General features: G+C 60.2%; 1 protein-coding gene across 1 annotated transcript; it reads left to right on the forward strand.

Annotated features, from left to right (window-relative positions):
• Window positions 1-539: 539 nt before the first annotated feature.
• Window positions 540-19,998, forward strand: PRODH (proline dehydrogenase 1). The gene is made up of 14 exons (XM_079718009.1): window positions 540-645; window positions 4,341-4,549; window positions 8,432-8,466; window positions 8,836-8,985; window positions 10,735-10,799; window positions 10,999-11,115; window positions 11,539-11,618; window positions 12,168-12,249; window positions 13,324-13,416; window positions 13,505-13,651; window positions 14,185-14,360; window positions 14,953-15,051; window positions 18,739-18,827; window positions 18,905-19,998. The coding sequence occupies exons 2-14, from the start codon at window positions 4,392-4,394 to the stop codon at window positions 19,090-19,092; spliced, it is 1,479 nt and encodes a 492-aa protein (XP_079574135.1). The 5' UTR covers window positions 540-645; window positions 4,341-4,391; the 3' UTR covers window positions 19,093-19,998.
• The last annotated feature ends 3 nt before the right edge of the window (window positions 19,999-20,001 follow it).

Below are 20,001 nucleotides of genomic sequence, written 5' to 3' on the forward strand. Positions count from 1 at the left end.
AGGCGCCCAGGTGTACAGGTGTGCGGGGGGGGCGGGGAGGGTGGGGCCTCCAGCGGAGCAGGCGGAGCTAGGGTGGTCAGCCAAGTAGGCGGGGTCTCCTCGGGGTGGGGCGGCCACTAGCTGAGAAGGCGGGGTTCAGGCGCACATGGCGCCGCTCGGTGGGCGGGGCCTGCCAGGCGACCCACACCTTTCAGGAACGCACGGGGCGGAGCCTCCGGGGGAGAGGGCGAGGCTCGAGCTCGGGGTGTGGTGGGGCGCGACCGAGGGCGGGGCCAAGCGCGGGGCAGGGCCTCTCGGGAAAAGGCGGGGCCGAGCGCGGGGCGGGGCTGGCGGCGCGTACTTAATCAGCCCAGGGGCACAGACACAACAGCCATGAGTCTTAGGCGAACCTTCGCTGTGCTACGCTCCGCCCTCTGCCGCCGAGCCCCGCTGTCTACAGCGCCGGCGACCCGCGAGCAGCACGCCGAGGGCCTGGAAGCCGTGAGGGGGCGCGGGGCGGCCGAGGCCGCGCGGCCGCCAGTGCCCGCCGTGGACTTCGGCAACACGCAGGAGGCGTACCGGAGCCGGCGCAGCTGGGAGCTGGCGCGTAGCCTGCTGGTGCTGCGCCTTTGCGCCTCGCCCGCGCTGCTGGCGCGCCACGAGCAGGTGTGCGGGGGCTCGGGAACGCTGGGGGTGGGGTGCGGCCAGGGCCCCGCGGGCCTTCGCCCGTCCTGGTAGCCGTTACGAAGTTTCAAAGTGGAAAGCGGGGGCTCTGGAGCATCGCCTGTGGCCGGGAAGTCAGGAAGGAAGGGTGAATTGGGGCCCGTGAATTTTACTACGTGTCAGTTACTGGCAGCTAAAAACAAAGATTAGTTTAAATATTAAGCTATATGCTGCTTGCAGTAATACACAGTGTTCACCCGAAATTTAAAATTGAGTGTCGTCTGTGTTGCCCAAAGGGAAGCCTGGCCGTACTGAGCGGCTCATAGCCTGGGACCCTAGAGTTCTTGGACGCTGTGACCCAGGGGATCCCCAGACATGGTCACTCTGAACAGACAATGTTGAGGGAGAATGGGACGCTTGCTGCTCAAATATCCGACTTTTGAAACTTTAACACAGTTACATTGAAAAGTGTGAGGGCTTTGGGGAAGTAAAAAGCAGAAGTGTCTTAGCCGCTCTTGGTCAAGGTGATCCTGGGAACAGTTTAAAAGCAAGGGTCCAGTTGGTGCTGAGGGTCCTGAAGGCGCTTCATGCAGGTGGTGTTGACTTCTCAGTGAGACTGTGCTGAGGGCACCTTAGCTCCGGGCAGAGGCTAGGGAGACTGGACCCAGGAGGAGCACCAAGCCACAGCTTGGGCATAGGTGAAGGTGAGGCCACCCAAGGTGGGTGGGTGATGAGGGCAGAGCTAGAGTTGGGTGGCTCTGAAGGGGCTAGGTTCAAAACCAGCAGAGAAGCCAGCAGAGCTGTGGGTCCTCGGGAACTGTGGGCAACAGTGGGAGGGACATGTCAGCTCCACCGTCCCTTGGGTGCCTGCCTGGGGCAAGCGCCAGTGCACTGGGACTGTGCTGTGGGTGCCTGGAGGAGCAAGGAGGCTTCTCCCGTGCTCCCCTCGTGTTCTACCTGTGTCCTGGGGACATCCTTAAGGAGCCCAGTAACTGTGCGGTGTGCTCTGCCTGCCTTCCGTGTTCCCCCTGTCGTCATTGCTGGTGGTTCCACTGATGACAGTGGCCTTGGTGCCTGGTGCTGGAGGAGACAGGGCAGAGGCCAGACTGCAGAGTTGTGGGCCGCTCACCAGAACCTGGTCCTTCTTGTGCTCTGGCCTGCAGCAAAAATTCCTCCTGCTGAGCCAGTGCAGGTCTGTGCAGCTCATGCCCCGGGGAGTGTCAGCCTGCAGGAGCCCAGTTTGAGCTGTGGCATTGGCTCAGGACCCAGTGGGGGCCCGCACTTGCCCGAAGGCAGGCCTTTTTGAGAAGGGTTTAGAAAATTCAGGTCTTGCATGATGAAAGCCTCGGTGCTTGGGTGTGAGCCAGTGCAGGAGAGTGTGGGGGAAGGGGGCAGTCAGGGAGGGGAGAGAACCGGCTTTACCCGTCCTTGCTCTGCAGACATGTCTTTGAGTCTTTTATGGTGTTTGTGTTACTGGTGCAAATTTCTAAATCCACGAAGGACGTTCCTACCTGGGGAAGAGGTGGGGCTACCCTCGTCTCAGGTAGTGCCACCCCAGGGCACGCCTGATGCCAGGATGGTTTTAAAGGGGCTGTTTTGCTCTGGAGTTGGCTTAAAACTGCCAGCCCTGCACCATGTGCTTCCATAGCCCTCTGTGACAGGCTGGCCTCCCCTTTGCCAGGGTGAGAGGGTCGGTGACCAGCTCAGGTTACCTGAGTGGCCTTCACTGTTGTTCCCTCTGACAACAGGGGAACAGGAGGGGAGCGGGAGGTCACCAGCCCATGACCCCTGGACCACATCTCAGCATCAGCCTTCCTCCTGCTCCTTCTATGAGCATTGGCTGGAGCTGTTTTCATGCTAGTTGGGTAGTTATGACACAGACTGGGTGGCCCGCACAGCCTAAGTTATTTACCACGTGTTCCTGGGCGGGAAAGTTTGCAGGCCCTAGAGTAGACAGTTGGCCCACTTCCACACACACTGTGTTTCTGACAGTCCTCAGAATTGACGTATATGATGTCCGGGGTTTTCCAGAACTGAATTCTGGTTTTCAGGTCCCTGTTTCTGCCTGGCCTGCCTCTGGGGTGAACTTTGATATCCAAGACCTGGCTTTTCCTCCTGCTAGGGTGCTCTGACCCACAGACTCATGACTTCTGGCTAGGGCTCTTGTGAGGTGGAGGAGGCCTGCCCATCTCCCGGGTTGGCACTTCCACTTTCCATTTCTATTCTTCTTTATAAAAATAATGAGATGCAATAAAATCAGACACGGCACAAAGGCTGCTTCTTTATAAAAATAATGAGTTGCAATAAAATCAGACACGGCACAGACAGAGGTGATGGCCTGGAAACCTTCACCCTCGTGTTGCCACACGGCTCCTTAAGCATCTCCGTCCGGGTGCCAGCCACAGTTCAGGTGTGTCCGCCTTTGAGAGGCTTGGACTGTTTGGGACTGGTTTGTGGATGAAGGTGTGTGACTGACTCATGCTTTTGCTTAGACTAGAGATTGCTCCCTGAGACCCTGATCCCAAGAGATGTTCCCCACAAAAAAGTGGGGTTCTGTTATTCACTGAGTTTGAGAAACCTTAGACTATTCCTGCCTTGGAGCTGGAGCCGGGGGTAGTAGACACACAGGAATTCCCAGACAGATGGTGGGTGTGTCCTCCCAGTGGTCATCCCCCTGGCCCTCCTTGACCTCATTCCTTCCCACCACTGTCCCCAGTGCAGGAGCACCGCGTCACCTCCTAGCCTGGCAAGCCCCGTACCCTGGATCTAAGTTAGCAAACACCTCCCGCCCTTGCCCTGGCTGGCACTCCCTCATCCCCATTCTGAATTCCATGGAGGTATCTTGCCCCTCCCTCCTTCTGGGTCTCCCTGCAACTAGGATGGGAGCCCATCATCTGTTTTCTTCACCCTAGAACTGTGTCGGGCAGGAGGCAGTTGCTTGGGACATTTGAATGATGATGGCAGAAATTTGGGGTGTGGTGAGATATGATTGCAGGAGAAAGCTGAGTCGTTTGGGAGGCTGTCTTCCCCTGGGGCACGTACTCTTGGGCTGCCGGCCTCCTGCGGCCTGGATGAGTGTGCTGAGTCCCCGCTGGTCCCAGGTGGATGGTCATCTCCCAGGCCTATGCTTTCTCCAACGGAACTCATACTCACTCAGAGTTTTGTGTGTTCATCTGTTCAGCACCCACTGGAGGGCCGGCCCCTTGCCAGGCACTGTTTTAGGGACTTGGAATAAGCAGTGAACAAAACATTGAAAAATCTGGGTTCTCACCTTCTAGAAACTCACACCAAATCCCCCTCTTCCCCAGCATAACCTGCAGAGGTGTGGATACAGAGAATGTTATGAACACACCCACTGCTGTTCCCAGAGAGAGCTGCCGTTCACTTCTTTATCCACCAAGCGGTAGTCAGGCGACTGCCATGTGCCACTGGGGTCACCCATGAGCGTGCAGGGCAGGGAGGCAAGAGCAGCGCCTGGGACCGGCCACCCTGCATGAGGAGTGGGGCATGGACAGTCACTGAGCAGAGAAGCAATCTGCTTCGGGCGGTGTCACCGTAAAACCAAGGCCATGAGCCGAGTTTGGCCCTGGGGAGAGCACGTCAAGGCTTTGTGCCGGGCAGGCAGGGAAGCAGGAGTGTCCTGCTGGGGACATGGGAGGCCGGGTGGCCCAGAATAGCCGCTGCCCTTTACCTTTCAGTTGCTCCGTCTTGCCAGGAGACTTCTGGGGCAAAGGTTGTTCGACAGACTGATGAAGATGACCTTCTACGGGCAGTTTGTGGCTGGTGAGGACCAGGAGTCCATCCGGCCCCTGATCCAGCACAACAGGGCCTTCGGCGTGGGCTCTATCCTGGACTACGGTGTGGAGGAGGACCTGACCCCCGAGGAGGCCGAACACAAGGAGATGGAGTAAGGCCCGCGTGGCACCTGCTGGCAACCCCAGCACACTGGGGCTGGGCTGGGCCTGGCTGGGGGAGCCCTGTCCACATGACTAACAGCAGCCCTCCTGGGTCTGCCTGGGGTTGTGTTCTTGCCCCGTGAGGATAACGGCTCTGAGCTTCCACGGAGGCCTTGTGTGCCGAGGCTGGAGGAGGGGCGAGGATGGGATCAGCAAACTCTGGTCCCCAGCCCGATCAGCCTGCTTTTGTACAGTCTGCAAGCTAAGAATCATTGTTGTATTTTTAAATGGTTGAAACAAAGCAAGAGTAATGTTTTGTGACACGTGAAAATTATATGCAATTCAAAGTGCTCTCACCCTACAGGGGCAGAATTGAGTGGCCGTGACTCAATGGTGGCCGCTGGGTGCTACCCGGCGGTTTACAAAATATGATTGCTGACACTGGTGTTGGAGGTGCTCTGGCTTCCTGCTCTCCTGCAGCATCTCTTCTGGGGATTCTGACCTCCTGGGCAGGTCCCACTGTCCCACGCTTGCCTGGCCCCTGAGATGATTTCCTGATTAGCAGGTGGGCCCCACCTGGTAGGTGTGGAGACTGCCTGGGGGTCTGAGGAAAAGGGAATGTGCTGCCAGGAGCACACGTGTGGCAGGCGAGCCCAGTGGCTCCTGCCGAGGTCACCAACTGGCTGCCCGGCCCGTTCTCTGGGCAGTGAGTATGGGGACACATGGGCATCCCCCGACCCACCCTCCTGGGCCATAGGACAGAACTCGAGGACCATTTCACCCTCTGCTTCCTGAAGTAGGAGCCTCATGGGAGATCCAGGCAGAACCAGCCCTTTCTTTGCAAAACGCCCAGTTCCTGGGCTGGTGCCTGCACCCCTCCACCCGTCACTGGCATCTGGGCCCCTAAGTCCTGACAGCAGCCGCGCCTGACCATGTGAGGCTTGGGACAGGCTTGCTGAGTAACCTGCCCTGTCTTAAGCTCTGGTGTTTGTTCTGGCCTGGGGAGGGAAGGGGTGGGGAGGGGCGGGGAGGGAAGAGGTGGGGAGGGGCGGAGAGGGAAGGGAAGGGGTGTGGAGGGGCGGGGAGGGGTGGGGAGGGAAGGGGCGGGGAGGGGCACGGAGGGGAAGAGAGGGGAGGGGCACGGAGGGGAGGGGAAGGCGTCACATGAGGCTCCTACCCTGGGAACGGAATGTCCGAGCGGGCCGAGCTGCTGGTGGATTGGCCTGGGGAGCCAAGCCCCTGCCTCGTGATTTGCTGTCTTGAAGGCGGAGTCCTCCAGCTCAGCACCCCGGTGTTCCTAGGGGGGCTGTGGGCTGGGGCTGCAGCCTGCTCTGAGGCTGCCTGTTGAATAACTAATGGGCTGTATCCCCGCTGGGTCTGGGTGAGGGCTGGTGGTTTCACAGTGGGATTTTCTCTCTCTGTTATGAAAAGACTTCTTTCCCAGGGCGATCCGCCTGGCTTCCTCCTTGCCCTGCAGGGGAGCATTGGGAGGAGGGCCGGCTTCGCCCTACCATGGGCACTGGAGCCTGTGACCCTGGGCCACCCTGCTGTTGGTGCCCCTTGTCCTGCAGGAGCCCTGCTTTGTGGGCTTTGGGACGTGAACGGCAGTCCCTTCCTGTCCTAATGTGGTGGCCGCCGTCCAATGCCAGTGGCAGGGCTGCTGCCAGGCAGCCCTGTGTGCTTGGTGGAGCCTGGCTGAGGGTGCAGAACCAGGCTCATAGGCACTGATCGAACATCCACGCCATCGAGATGCCACGCATTCTCCATCAGGAGCCCCTGTGTGGGGAACGGAGGGGTCACAGGCCCATAGACCCTGCTCTGGGGAATGATGTAGAGGCCACTGCCCCAAGTTAAAGTCACAGGAGTGGAGTGGGGTGGGGCGGGGAGCGAGCGCAGGTGGTGGGGCCCTGCCCCAGGCATAACCATAAGAGGCACAGAAAAGATGGGGGCGTCTGAACATGCAAGAGGCCCAGCATGTGCCCTGAGGACGTGGCCCTGGGAGGAGGGGGTCTGGGGGTCTTCCCCAGGTTAGGAAGCAGGAGGTAGGAGGCCAGAGGCGCAGAAGGGAGAATAGCCATCCAGGGAGGGGGTGGGATGGTGTTTCCCAGAACGCTTGTTAGAAGGCAGAGGCCAGGACCCTAACTCTAGGAGAGGAGCCTCGCAGGGTCCCCCCAGCAGGCTGAGGGCCGTGGGGAGAGGGCGCAGGGCTGGGTTCCTCTCGATGATTGGCTGTGATGAGGTTGTGATGAGGATGGCTGGGGACAGTGTGGCCAGCAGGTGTGTGTGTCCTGGCTGTGCAAACCCAGGGCTGGCTGGGGGCGAGGCCTTGGCCTTGTTCCCCAGGGTGGAGGCCGCTCCTTGGGACTGGTGTGCACAGTGTCTTGGGTGCTGCCTGGAGCCAGGGCCTGGGGGCCCACAGGCTTTTCTGTGTTCTTCTCCTGCCTCCTGCGTTTCACCAGGGGAGAGCTGGTGTGAGGGCAGCCGGCGTGGTCTCCCCTCACCTTTCACTTTTTTCTAAAAGGTGTCCAGCCAACAAATTACCTGATGCAGACCTGAGCTTAGAGGTGGCCGAGGGGATGGTTGGGGTCTTCCTGCCACTCCTGCAAGCCCCTGGGTCGCTCCTGCGGTCCTCTCCTGCCCCCTGTCCCCGGGGGCACTCCATTCCCTCCTCCACATCTTGGCCCGTGCAGTTACATGTGCACGCAAGTGTCTGCACGTGTGTGCATGTGTGCACATGTATCTGCACGTGTGTGTGTGTACAGAGCATGCTCTTCTCTTCATGGTGACATGACACTCCCCTTCCCCCCAGCCTGGTAACTGCCATCTTTGTCTCCTCGTGATCCACTCGCCAGGCCTGGTCAAGAGTGCAGCCCTGCCCATGCTAAGTACTATCTGCTCTGGGATAGGCCACTGCCCCCTGATCACGTGGCTGTGTGGCCGGCTGGCTCCCCTGTGCCTTTGGAGCCGGGCTGGGGCTTGGAGGGTAGAAGCCCAGCTGTGGAAATGCTAATTGAGACCGTCATACGGCCCCGGGCCCCTGGGGGCCTCTGGGTAGTGGTGTCCCCTCAGTGGAGGGCAGTCTGCCTAGAAGGTGGATACCTGCAGGTTATGGGCTGTGTGGTGACATAGCAGGCCCGAGCCTCCCGCAGCTGCCAACCTCGGGATGAGGCCCCTGCCTTGGTGCAGATGGCGGGTGCCATGTCATGCCTCCACCTCAGTGGGCCACAGCTGTGGGGCGGCCTGGGTCTGGCCTTACAGGTGCCCTCTCTGTCCTGTCCTCATTAGGACTGGGTATATTCAGGTATGATGGCCAGGGGAGGCCAGGGGAGGGTTTGCATTAAAAAAATAAATTGTGGTTGCTGGTTTGAAAATAATCCTGAGGAGCGCGAGTGGAGGTGGGGCCGGCTGTGGGCAGAGGGCAGAGCAAGGGGCCCTGCTCCTTGGCTCTGGGGATCAGGAAGCTGGTGGTTTCCCTCTCTCCGCTATCCTCAGCCCTGACTGGCCCGTGCCCCGCCTTTTCCTCACAGGAAGGAATACCCCATGGCTAGCCAGCCTCAAGGACCTACCCACGCCCTGGGCTGTGTATCGCTTTACTTCCTCCTCACCCAGTGTAGGGAGGGGGCCTCACCCAGGGGGAGACCCACGTTCCTCCGGAGCAGGGCTTGTAGGCTGCCAGGCTCAGAGAAGGTGACCCTGGAGGCCGGGGGCGGGTGGGGTGGCGTGAGTCACTCTTACCTGGCCAGGTGACCGTGCCTTCCTCTTCAGCCCTCCTGGGTCAGGGTCAGGGCTCAGCCTCTACTTCCTCCCACCTGTGCCTCCTCAATGGGATGCGTTTGTCACTTGTACCTGAGGTGGCGTGACCGCAACCCTCTCCCTCTTCTTCCCTCCTGCAGGTCCTGTACCTCAGCATCGGAGAGGGACGGCCATGGTGAGTGGGAGGCAGCCATTCAGGAACGAGCCCGCTCCCCACCCGCACACAGCCCCGGCTCCTCCCTGTGTCCCTGGGCACCCAGGCCGTCGTTCTGAGTGGCTGACACATCCTTACGGCCCACCTGGGGGGCCGGTGCACTCGGCCCTCGGTGGGTCTGGGCTTTGCCTTCCTGCCCTGGGTTTGCCACATGACTAGGGTGACCCGAGGAGAAGGAAGAGTGGGCGCCAGGGCGGGCGGGTTTGGGGAGCAGCACAGGCAGGGGGCCGTGTGCTCGGGGTGGGACTGGAGCTGGAGTGCGGCGCTGGTGGCGGGATGGGGGCTTGGGGGGGTGGGGAGGTGGCTCAGGCCGGACACCCACCTCTCCAGGCACCAGTAAGAGGGAGAAGCAGTTCCAGGCCCACCGGGCATTCGGAGACCGCAGGAATGGTGTTGTCAGCGCCCGCACCTACTTCTACGCCAACGAGGCCAAGTGTGACAGCCATATGGAGACGTTCCTGCGCTGCATCGAGGCTTCAGGTGGGGTCCTGCTTGTCGCTGGCCTGCCGTCCACCAGGCCCAGCCTGGGCTGACCTCTGCTCTAGGAGATGCTGGTGTGGGAACACAAGGCCGGGCCCGGAGTGTTTGCTCAGGGCCCCATCCCCATCTCTGTGGCCTTGGTCCTGAGGATGACCTGGGCTCACACCTGAGTCCAGCGCCTTCCTGAGGAGCCTGGCTGCCCACAGAAGGGCGCCTCCCCCCTCCCGGGTACCAGGTGTCCAGATGTGGGCCTGTCAGTGGGCCAAGTGGCCCCCAGTCCCAGGCAGGGGCTTGACTCTTGTCACATGACCCCTGGCTCTGCCGAGGGCCACACCATTCCGGGAGCTGGTGCCACGTCCTCTTTAACAGAGAATTCTTCCCCGCGTGGCCTCTGGGTGGGAACACCTGCTAGGGAGGTGAGTTAAGCCGGAAGGTCACAGAGGCCTCAGCGTCCATCAGGTCCCCAGCAGCCCTCCTGTTAGTGGGTCCCACACCTTCTGAACACTTTAAGGAGTGGGAGTGAGCAACGCCCAGAGGCAGCCTCCTAGGAGCAGTGCTGGGCACCCCGGGCGGTCAGGCAGACACCCGGCTGCCCAGTGTCCAGTGCCAGGGGCGTCTTCTTGGTTCCTTGCCCACTCTGCCTGGGGGCAGACAGATGGGGAGGGCCCCACAGAAGCAAAGATGTGTGTCGTGGGCTTCCAGAAGCCAGAGGAGAGAATGGGGGTGGTGGTTGAGTGCCTTCTGCCTCCAGCTTATGCTCTGCTGGGCGTTTCTGTGTTTGGTGAACCCCCAGGGGCAGCCCCGGGTGCCGAGAGCATTGGAGAGGAAACAGGCAGGGATTGAATGGGCAGGTCTCACCAGCTCCTTTGCCCACTGCATTCCTGGAGCCACGTGGCAAACTCAAACCCTGCTGAGTCACCGGCTCCCACCTGCATGGTGGGGCATCCGGAGCAGCCGAGTACAGGGTGTTTGCGGGCTGCGTAGGGTCGTTGTCCTTCTGCCATGGGTGGTCAGCCAGCCCAGGCGTCTGGGTCCTCGGTGGGCTCTCCCCTCCTGTTGCCACCCCCCTCGGCCTGAGATTGCCAGGCAGCCACCAGAGCTGCTTCTGAGGGCCAGGCAGCCTGCCCGGGAAGCATGGCCACCGTGGGCCTGCTCGGGCCTGGTGGGCGAGGGAGGAAAGAAGCGCTGGTGCCACTGCACCGTCTCATCGGGTGGCTGGATTGTTCGTGCTCTGGGGGTCTCAGGGCCCAGGTGCAAGGTAGACCCAGTACCATGTGTTGTAGGTAACTAATAGGAAGAACAGCCACCGCCTGCCTCCTGAAGTCCATCATATGTTGATGAGAAGTGTCCTAACTCTTTTTTTCTTTTTTTTTTCTTTTTCTCTTTTTGGCTCCGTTGGGTCTTCATTACTGCGTGCGGGCTTTCTCTAGTGGCAGCGAGTGGGGGCTTCTCGTCGTTGCGGTGCACAGGCTTCTCATTGTGGCTTCTATTGTTGCGGAGCACGGGCTCTAGAGCACAGGCTCAGTAGTTTTGGCTCATGGGCTTAGTTGCTCCGCGGCATGTGGGATCTTCCCGGACCAGGGCTCGAACCCGCATCCCTCGCACTGGCAGGCGGATTCTTAATCACTGTGCCACCAGGGATGTCCCAAGAAGTGTCCTAACTCTTGAGTGGCACAGATTCCGGGTGCAGGCTCAGGGTCCCCCCCCGCCACACCCCAGCACTGATGGCTCTTCTGTGGCTTCTCACAGGTGGAGCCAGCGAGGATGGCTTCTCAGCCATTAAGCTCACCGCACTGGGGAGACCCCAGTTTCTAGTAAGTGTCAAAACCTTCCACCCACAGGGAGTTTGTAAGAACTTGGGGCTGCCGTGAGCGTTAAGTGAAAGCTTGTGTGCTGGTGCCTTGGCCCTGGGAGCCAGGCACACAGGCGGGATGGGGTGGCTTGGGCTACATGGGGGTCCTGGGAGGGGGCTGGATATGCGCCTGGGATGGCAGCTCAGGCCCGCGTCCGCAGCTGCAGTTCTCAGATGTGCTGACCAAGTGGAGACGGTTCTTCCACCAAATGGCCGCAGAGCAGGGCAAGGCCGGGCTGGCTGCCATGGACACGAAGCTGGAGGTGGCTGCACTGCAGGTGGGGCCGCCTCTCCGTGGTGGGTGTGAGAAGGTGGGCCGGGGAGGAGCCCTGCCCAGGAGGAATTGGCCAGGCAGTGTCCGAGGTGGGTTCCCAGGGCCTGCTGCCCAGCCCCCAGCTGCTGGGTCGGTGGGGAGGGAATCTGAGCAGAGGTGGAGGATGTGCTGGGTGGGAGGCTTGGAGGGGGGCTGGCCCTGCCAGTAGCCGAGCTCTGTGGACCCGCAGGGATGGGCAGGTGTGTGGGGGGGTGGGCAGCAGGGAGAGACACTCTCTGGAGCAGAAACCCAAGGCAGAAGTGTAGCCAATCTCAGTACTGGCATAATAAAGTCAGCCTAGCATCACAGGCCAGCGGGCAGGGGCAGGAGATGTTCGTGAGCAGGGCTGGGAGACAGCAGTGGGACCAATGCCCTCTCGCTTCTGAAGGAAAGCGTGGTGAAGATGGGCATCGCATCCCAGATGGAAATTGAGAACTGGTTCACTGTGGAGACCCTTGGCGTGTCCGGGTAAGAGTAGCCCCCGGGCTGAGATTTCGGGAGCGGCCGCCCTGGTTCAGCCAAGGTTCTGGCTTAGCCCCAATGCCTTCTCCCAATCCTGGTCACCCTCTTCCAGGGCATGGGACCCCCTCGAACCCTAGGGCTTCTTACAGAATTATTTGGGCTGTGGAGTGAGGGTGCCACACCCAGCCGTCCCAGGACCTATCTGGCAGGCAGGTGAAGGGTGAGGGCAGCTGAGATCCCGGAGGGTCCCAAGCCTCATTTTGAGGAGCTGGGGGCTGGCGGCAGTGTGCCGTCCCCTCCTGCCTGGTCTCCCGTGTCCAGCTCTTCCCCGAGCCTGATGTGGCCTGGGTGGTCTTGGCCCTGATGTAAGAATATTCATGTTTTGGTTTCTGTTTTTTAAACAGAGGACCATGTTTACATGTTACCAGTCTTTCAAAACTGAGCACTGAGGCAGGTTCTGTGGGGTTGGGTCTGGGGGTGCTCCTGCAGGGAGGGGGCTGGTTTGGGGCCTTGGTGAGGCCGCGTGTCCGCATGCTGACACGCCTTCTCCCACAGCACCCTGGACCTGCTGGACTGGGGCAGCCTCATTGACAGCAGGACCGAGCTCTCCAAGCACCTGGTGGTCCCCAACATGCAGGTGACGCTGTGCGCGTCCGTGCCTCCCACCTCACGGTTCTCGCAGGGTCATCACAGAGGGTCCCCGCTCACACCGCCAGGGCTTCCTCAGAGTGGCGCTGGGTCCCCAGGATGAGTGTCCCCACAAGCCAGGCGGAAGCTGTCGCCTATTCTAGTCAAGCCTCAGGAGACCCATGCCGTCCCTTCTGCCCAGTGCTGTTTGTTAAAGGGGAGTCGCTAGACTGGCCTGTGTTCGGGGGAGAAAAATGAGACTCCACCTGCCTCTGGGGTGGTGACCGGGCATTTGTGGCCGTGCTTGAGCGCACCACTGAGCTGGGATGGGAGGAAGCAGCAGAGGTGCCTTGGGAAACACCCCACAGACGCTGCCTTTCACAAGCTCCAGCCTGGTGACGGAGGGCCCAGGAGGGGTGTGATTGAGGCCTCGCCGGGAGTGACCTGGGCAGTGTTAGTGGGCAAGCGGGGCAAGCAGAGGGCCCCCTGTGCTTCACGGGCCTGCAGGGTGGGTGCCTACTGCTGACCTGACCAGTGCCCTGAGTGCCACCATCTGGGGCCGATGCCTCCGTCCCCCTGTTGCATGTCCGTCTGTGCTGTGTGGCCAGCCAAGTCTGCCTGTAGGCACAGTTCTTCCTCCATGTCCTCTGCCTGCTAGGGGCTGAGTCTTTCCAGGTGATTGGGTGGGTCAAGGGTCACTTCCTGAACTTTGCGCAGGAACAGAAGGGGGACCCATCGTGAGGATCCTGTGGAGGCCGTGGGAGCCGACTCCTTGGGTGCAGGCCTGACCTGGGGCAGCCAGCCCCATGAGGAAGGGTGTGCTGGCGGGCAGCGCGGTTATGGGATGCTGTGTGGCTGGCGGGACCCTGGATAGGACACTGACCTTAATGCACAAACAGGGTGGTGGGTGGAGAAGGGGGCGCGGGGATGAGGGGATGAGGCCCACTGGTCCCGGGCACCAGGCACTGGGTATTGGCAGGCCCTGCACCAGGGGCGAGAGGCTGCCCACGGGAGGGGTGGGAGCGCTGGCCTCGAGAGCCCAGGTCTGGAACCCTGCCGTGGCCTGACTGCACTGCCCCCTCAGACAGGACAGCTGGAGCCTCTGCTGTCGCGGTTCACTGAGGAGGAGGAACAGCAGATGACGAGGATGCTGCAGAGGATGGACGTCCTGGCCCAGGTCAAGGACCCTGGGATGTGCCGGGGTGGGGGGGCACCTGTGTCACCCGGGCCCCAGACAGACCCTCTCTCCCCGCTGTGCCCCTCAGAAAGCCAGTGAGGTGGGCGTGCGGCTGATGGTGGACGCCGAGCAGACCTACTTCCAGCCGGCCATCAGCCGCCTGACGCTGGAGATGCAGCGCAGGTTCAACGTGGAGAGGCCACTCATCTTCAACACGTACCAGTGCTACCTCAAGGTGCGCCCAGCGTCTGCTGCAGGGAGACAGGCCCCCAGGACCAGCTGCCAGTGGACCCATCCCCTGGGCCTCAGACCCCAGACAGGGTGCTGAAGGGGCAGGAGGACGATGAAGGAGCTTTTGGAGTCCACGTAACATGCCTTAATCGCCAGATTTCGAGTGACTGTTTACTCCCGCCCTTTTTAGCTTGGTTCCCTCTAAGGGTCTGATGAAGGCTCTGGGCCCCTCCCCAGACTCGTGCGTGTGCCTCAGGGACCCTTGAGCACAATCTCTGGCGGCCACTTGGGTACCAGCCAGGTGTTTGGAGGACTCAGGGTAGGGTGGGTATAGGGTATAGGGGCTGCGGGGACAAGGGGAAGTGGGTGCGTAGGGTCCAGGCAGATGCTGACAGCCCCCAAGTCACCACAGCTGCTGGCCCCGGTGCCCCTGCTGACTACACACTGGGGAGTGCCCGGGCCCCAGGGAGGCCCTATGGGACGCAGGCTGGAGGGGGCCCATCCTGGTCATCCTCAACTTTCGGCTCCGGCCCACAGGACGCCTATGACAGTGTCACCCTGGATGTGGAGCTGGCTCGCCGAGAGGGCTGGTGTTTTGGGGCCAAGCTGGTGCGTGGCGCATACATGGCCCAGGAACGTGCCCGCGCCCTGGAGATTGGGTATGAGGACCCTATCAACCCCACGTACGAGGCCACCAACGCCATGTACCACAGGTGTGCTGCCTTCTTTGGCTCCCGGAGCCTCAGAGCTTCCCGGGGGCGGGGTGCGGGGGAGAAACCGGGAAGGGGCTGGAGCTGACCCGACGTGATCCTGTCTAACGGAGCAACCTGGGGGTCAGAACCAATACCTCCTCTGCCTTTGTTTTACTTTTTCCAAAACCATTAAGGTTTTTTTTTTTTTTTTCATGTAAAAGTCTACTGAACTGCCCCGGTTGATAAAGATGAGAGCTGTACCCCGGCAGCCCTCCCCAAATGGCACGAGGCCTGTTTGCTTTTTGTTGTTGTTGTTGTACGCAGGCCTCTCACTGTTGTGGCCTCTCCCGTTGCGGAGCACAGGTTCCGGACACGCAGGCTCAGCGGCCAAGGCTCACGGGCCTAGCCACTCCGCGGCATGTGGGATCCTCCTGGACCGGGGCATGAACCCGTGTCCCCTGCATCGGCAGGCGGACTCCCAACCACTGCGCCACCAGGGAAGCCCCCGTTTGCTTTTTAATTCCACGCCAGGATCGTCCACTGTTTTGCACCTGCTTCTGCTTCTGCCCCTGCAGGGGGTGTGCAGGCCTGACTCACGCGTCACCCTCCCCAGGTGCCTCAACTACGTCCTGGAGGAGCTGAAGCACAATGCCAGAGCCGCAGTGATGGTGGCCTCGCACAATGAGGACACCGTGCGCTTCACGCTGTGCAGGTTGGCCCCGCCCCCTTCCCGCTGGGCACTCCTGGGTGGGCAGGAAGCGTGGGCAGGCAGTGGGTTTTGGGGGGACATCTGTGGAACGAGCTGGAGTGGCGGCTTTAGGGCCCCCAGACCCACTGAGGCTGGCTGGGCGTTGTGCTGCAGTAGCCAAAAGGCTGTTTGCAGTTACTTGGGTTTTTAACAATACCAGACTTACTAAAGTTTCAAATTAAAAAATATCATTAGGTGAAATTTAAGTGTGAAATGTTGGAGCCCTCAGATGTATCGCCTTATTTATAAACAATTTCTCAACACTTTAAACTGTGTTTAGAATTTAAGATAGTCTGTTTTCTCTTTAAACGCCTGTCCCATGGAGCATCCTTATAAGTCAGATACAGGAATGAGGTGAAATAAATATACATTTTTTTCTTTTGGCCGTGTTCTGGGAGTTCCCTGACCAGGGATCAAACCCAGGCCCCAGGCAGTGAAAGCGCCAGTCCTAATCACTGGACTGCCAGGGAATTTCCAATCACCATGTTCTTTTATCTCATATCTTAACCCAAACTGGACCACAGCAGGGGTCCTAGCTCCCCCTCTCCCCGCCACAGGAAGCTGGGTGGCGGCAGTGGCCTTGCTGGCCCTTGTCTTCCCCAGGAGCAAGGCAGGCCCCCCCCCAACAGTGGGCACCCCAAGCCCAAGGCTTGGGCCGCGTAGTGAAGGTGCAGGGCGTGCACCCAGAGGCACTTGCAGGCTCTGCCTGGAGGGTGACTCTGGTCGTCCTAAACCATTCATTAATGTCGTGCTTGTCCTTCTCATGCTGGGGCTGCTTTTTCATGGTGTGAAACTGCAACTAAAGGCCACGATGTCTAATGCTCTGCACTTGCAGCTGCCTGGCTGTGAACAGGAGCGCTGAGGCCAGCGGGGCTGCCAGGTGGAGGGCAGACTGTGTCGAGGCTCCCTCTGGAGTCCTGCTGGGCTGGGGTCAGGCTGTTTCCTTGCTGGTGGTTGGCTCTGACTGGCATCCTAGCCGGGTGGACTGTTCCGCTTTCTTCCCTCCATCCCTGGGGCCTCCTTGGACGCCCCATCCTATCCCTGGACGTGGGATGGCCAGGGACACCTTTTGTGCTCGGGGAAGATTAGTTTTGGGTTTTTTTTGTTTTGTTTTTAATTTTTGGCTGCGTGCGTTGGGTCTTCGTTGCTGTGTGCGGGCTTTCTCTAGCTGCAGCAAGTGGGAGCTATTCTTCGTTGCAGTGTGCGGGCTTCTCACTGCGGTGGCTTCTCTTGTTGCGGAGCACAGGCTCTAGGCGTGCGGGCTCAGTAGTTGTGGCGCACGGGCTCTAGAGCGCAGGCTCAGTAGTTGTGGCGCACGGGCTTAGTTGCTTAGCGGCATGTGGGGTCTTCCAGGACCAGGGCTCGAACCGGTGTCCCCTGCATTGGCAGGCAGATTCTTAACCACTGCATCACCAGGGAAGCCCCAGTTTTGGTTTCTTTGACTTTTGAAGGAACACAGGGCTGAGTTGAAAATTTTAAAAGCTGGCTTTCACTTAGGCTTAAAAGTACAATTCTGTGATGGAACCGTGATCAAAAGTGGTCTGTCCGGTACCAGGGTCCACCCCAAGACGATGTGCACAGAGAGGCCCTGGCCTCTGCCTGGCAGTGCCGACCTCCTGAGGTTTCCATCACCATCTCAGCAGCCTGTGGTTGCCCCGTTTTAGGTTTTGGTCACAGGCTAGTCCACTCAGACTGACTAGGCGAGGACAGGGAAACGTCTAAAGGTATAAACTGCCCTCAGAAGGGCTTCCTTTCACCTGATTTCTGGATCTTGCCACTGGGAGCACATGTGGCCTCCCCATCTTGGCTGCGGTGGCCTCCTGCCCTAGACACGGCTCCCCCCATGCTGAGTGCCAGCTGAGTGCTTGCCCATCTCACAGGCTCCGCAGCCCACGCCAGGCCAAGGTCCACAGAGCCTTGAACACCTTGGGCTGGTCTTCCCAGGGGCAGCAGTGTGGGCCTCTGATGCCACACATTAGAGACCTCAGTCAGATTAGCTTTGGCTGTTAACAAACCAACCCAAAATACAGAGGCCTGAACACAGTATGTTCTGTGAGCCAGCAGTGTGGGCTGGGCTCTGCTTCGGGCTGCTTCTGCTGGCCTTGCCTGGGGCCCATCCTGCATCTGTATTCACATGGGGTCTGCTTGGCCCTAAACGGCCTCATTTGTGGCTGGGACAGCAAAGGGCACTGCATCACACGTCGGGTGTCCTACAGGCCAGCTTAGGCTTCTCCACAGGTGGTCTCAGGCTACCAGAAGCCCTGGAGGGGGCAAGCCTCTGCCCATGTCACATTTGCTATTGTTCTGTTGGCTAAAGAAAGTCATGCCCAGCTCAGATACTGCCGGCCAGATGGAGAGAGCCTCTTTCTGTGCTGGGCAAAGCTAGTCACATGGCAGCAGGCATGGACACTGGCAGGGAAGGGGCAGCAGCAGGGGAGGGGTCAGTTTTTGCAGGATGCCACATGAGTGTTCCCACCACCGTCAGGCAAGCAACACGGTGGCAGCCCTGCTCTCACGGGGGACAGAGACATGTAAGCTGGATACCAGGGCAACATGGTGCAGACTGGGGCCCCGACCTTGGAGCCTAGCCCTGGGGGAAGGAGAGAAACGGTCTGGGAAGCCCCTCATGTGGAAGCCCAGGGTGAGAGGCACTGAGTGCTCTGGGAGCCTGAGGTGGGGCCCTGAGACAGGAGAAGGGAGGGGGACTCCAGGGGCAGGGATGGGGACCAACAGGCCCAGCCTGTAGCCTGGGTGGGTGTGAGGACCCAGGCTGAACACGCCCCTGTGGGGTGGAAGGATGGGGGTGGGCTACAGAGTGCTGGTGCTGATAGGCCGAGTCTGTATCTGCACGTGCAGGAAGCCAGAGGTAAAAACGTGGGAATCATCAATGTATAGACATTTCAAACCCTGGGAATTTTTTAAAGATCCTATGAGGGGAGGTGTGAGGATAGGAGAGGGTGTGGACAGAGTTGGGGGCCCCCACCTTAACGTCTGAGTAGGAAATTCGAGCCACATCTATTAACCCCAAATGTTTCATAGCCATGTTAAAAAAAATGAAGTTAATTTTGATATACATTTTAATTAACCCCACATATCCAAAATAGTACCATTTAAATATGTTTTCAGAAAAACAGTGACATACTCTGCATTCAGTTTTCACACTGTCTTCAAAAGCCCACGTGTGTTTGACACTTGCAGTGCACCTCAATTCAGACCACCCGCCTTCCAGAGGCTCAGTTGCCACCAGTAGCTAGTGACTGCCTTACGGACAGGGCAGCCAGCAAGGGGAGGATGAGAAGCTGGAGGTGGGGTCACAGGGCTGGGAACACAGAGGCAACGGAACTCTGAGGGGTTTGAGAAGGGGATGGTGAGAGGGCTGAGAGCTTCCCAGGGCACACCAAGGGCTGGCCACTGGGTGAGTCTGCCTTGCTGGGTCATAGTGGGCAGCAGGGAAGGGGCCCTCGGGGAGCAAGCACAGCAAGAGGGAGGCTGGCTGGGGAAGGGGGGCACTTGGTGGCCTTGGGCTGGGGCAGCAGCAGTAGGGAAGAGGCCTGGTCTATGCAGGAGAGAGCCTATGCCCACGCCCTACCCTGTGGGTGGGGGATCTGGGGGTAGAGGGAGGGTCTTACCCACCGCCCTGCCTGTTCACAGGATGGAGGAGCTGGGCCTGCACCCCACCGATTGCCAGGTGTACTTTGGACAGCTTCTGGGTATGTGCGACCAGATAAGCTTCCCGCTAGGTGAGCTGGGCTTCTGGTGGGGGGCGGGGGGCAGGGGCAGAGGCGCTGGGACTCACCGCCTCCACCCCTGTGTGCAGGCCAGGCAGGCTTCCCCGTGTACAAGTACGTGCCTTACGGCCCTGTGATGGAGGTGCTGCCCTACCTGTCCCGCCGAGCCCTGGAGAACAGCGGAGTCATGAAGGGCGCCCAGAGGGAGTGGCAGCTGCTTTGGCAGGAGCTCAAGCGGAGGCTCTGCACGGGCAGCCTCTTCCACCGCTCGGCCTAGTGCCGTGGCCGTGTCCCAACGCATCCTCACCTGGGCTGCGACCACCCAGGGCTACAGCCTGACCCCAACCTCACACACAACACCTTTTACATCCCAAACTGTGAGACCCCGCTGGCCCCTGCCCGTGGGCACCCAGGTGCGGGCTATGTCCGTTACCTGCCAGAGCTGCTGGGAACTGTCAGAAACCGCCCTCCAGTGAGCGAGCATGGCTGCATCTCTGCCCACCGCCACGACCTTGGGCCTGAAGAACCACCTTCTGCAGGGCCCAACCCATGGGCCCTGAGCCCCACAGGTGGGCAGTGGCTGGCTGGGGAAGCTGGCCTGTCAATAAACCACTATTTCTGCAGCTAAGAGCCCTTGACTCCGGGCCCACGATGCTCTTCCCTGCAGAGCCCTCACGTGCAGTCAGTGGCAGAGGGAGTGGCTCCGATGGCCCGAGAAGCCTCACGCTCAGGCTCGGCCTCTCCTGTGTCACACACCCCCGGCACACCTTGGGCAGGGTGGACCCACCAACACCTGCCTTCAAGCCGTATTGCAGACCTGGCCACGCAGGGCACTGGATACCCTCACCTCCAACCCCACAGCTGGGGCTCAGACCAATGCAGACAGCACACTCCCCAGAGTGGGCTTGGTGCTTCCACATCCTCAGTCTCTTCCTCCCTCAGACCCTTCCTGCTGCTCTGTGCCCTTCACCCCAGTGACCCACACCAGGCTCTGGCTGCTCTGACAGCCCCAGAGCAGACTGGATGTGGTCCTAGTGCCCTGGGACTTGCCCCAGGGAGGGGCCTCTGTGACATGGGGGTGGGGGCATCTTCTGCTAATTCCTCTGTAGGCCACGGAGCCCCCAGGCGAGGGCCCTAGCTAGGCCCTGGTCACGACAGGCACCACAGAGCCGTCATGCAAGCCACG

Source organism: Hyperoodon ampullatus (assembly GCF_949752795.1).
Source record: "Hyperoodon ampullatus genome assembly, chromosome: 13".
In the NCBI taxonomy this organism is placed as follows: Eukaryota; Metazoa; Chordata; class Mammalia; order Artiodactyla; family Ziphiidae; genus Hyperoodon; species Hyperoodon ampullatus.

What these genes read in the sequence shown, in the direction of transcription:
- PRODH (XM_079718009.1), top strand. Translation starts at nt 4,392, where the DNA reads ATGAAGATGACCTTCTACGGGCAGTTTGTGGCTGGTGAGGACCAGGAG. An exon ending in GCCGAACACAAGGAGATGGA is followed by an intron (nt 4,550 to 8,431) that starts GTAAGGCCCGCG and finishes TCCCTCCTGCAG; the next exon opens with GTCCTGTACCTCAGCATCGG. An exon ending in CCAGATAAGCTTCCCGCTAG is followed by an intron (nt 18,828 to 18,904) that starts GTGAGCTGGGCT and finishes CCCTGTGTGCAG; the next exon opens with GCCAGGCAGGCTTCCCCGTG.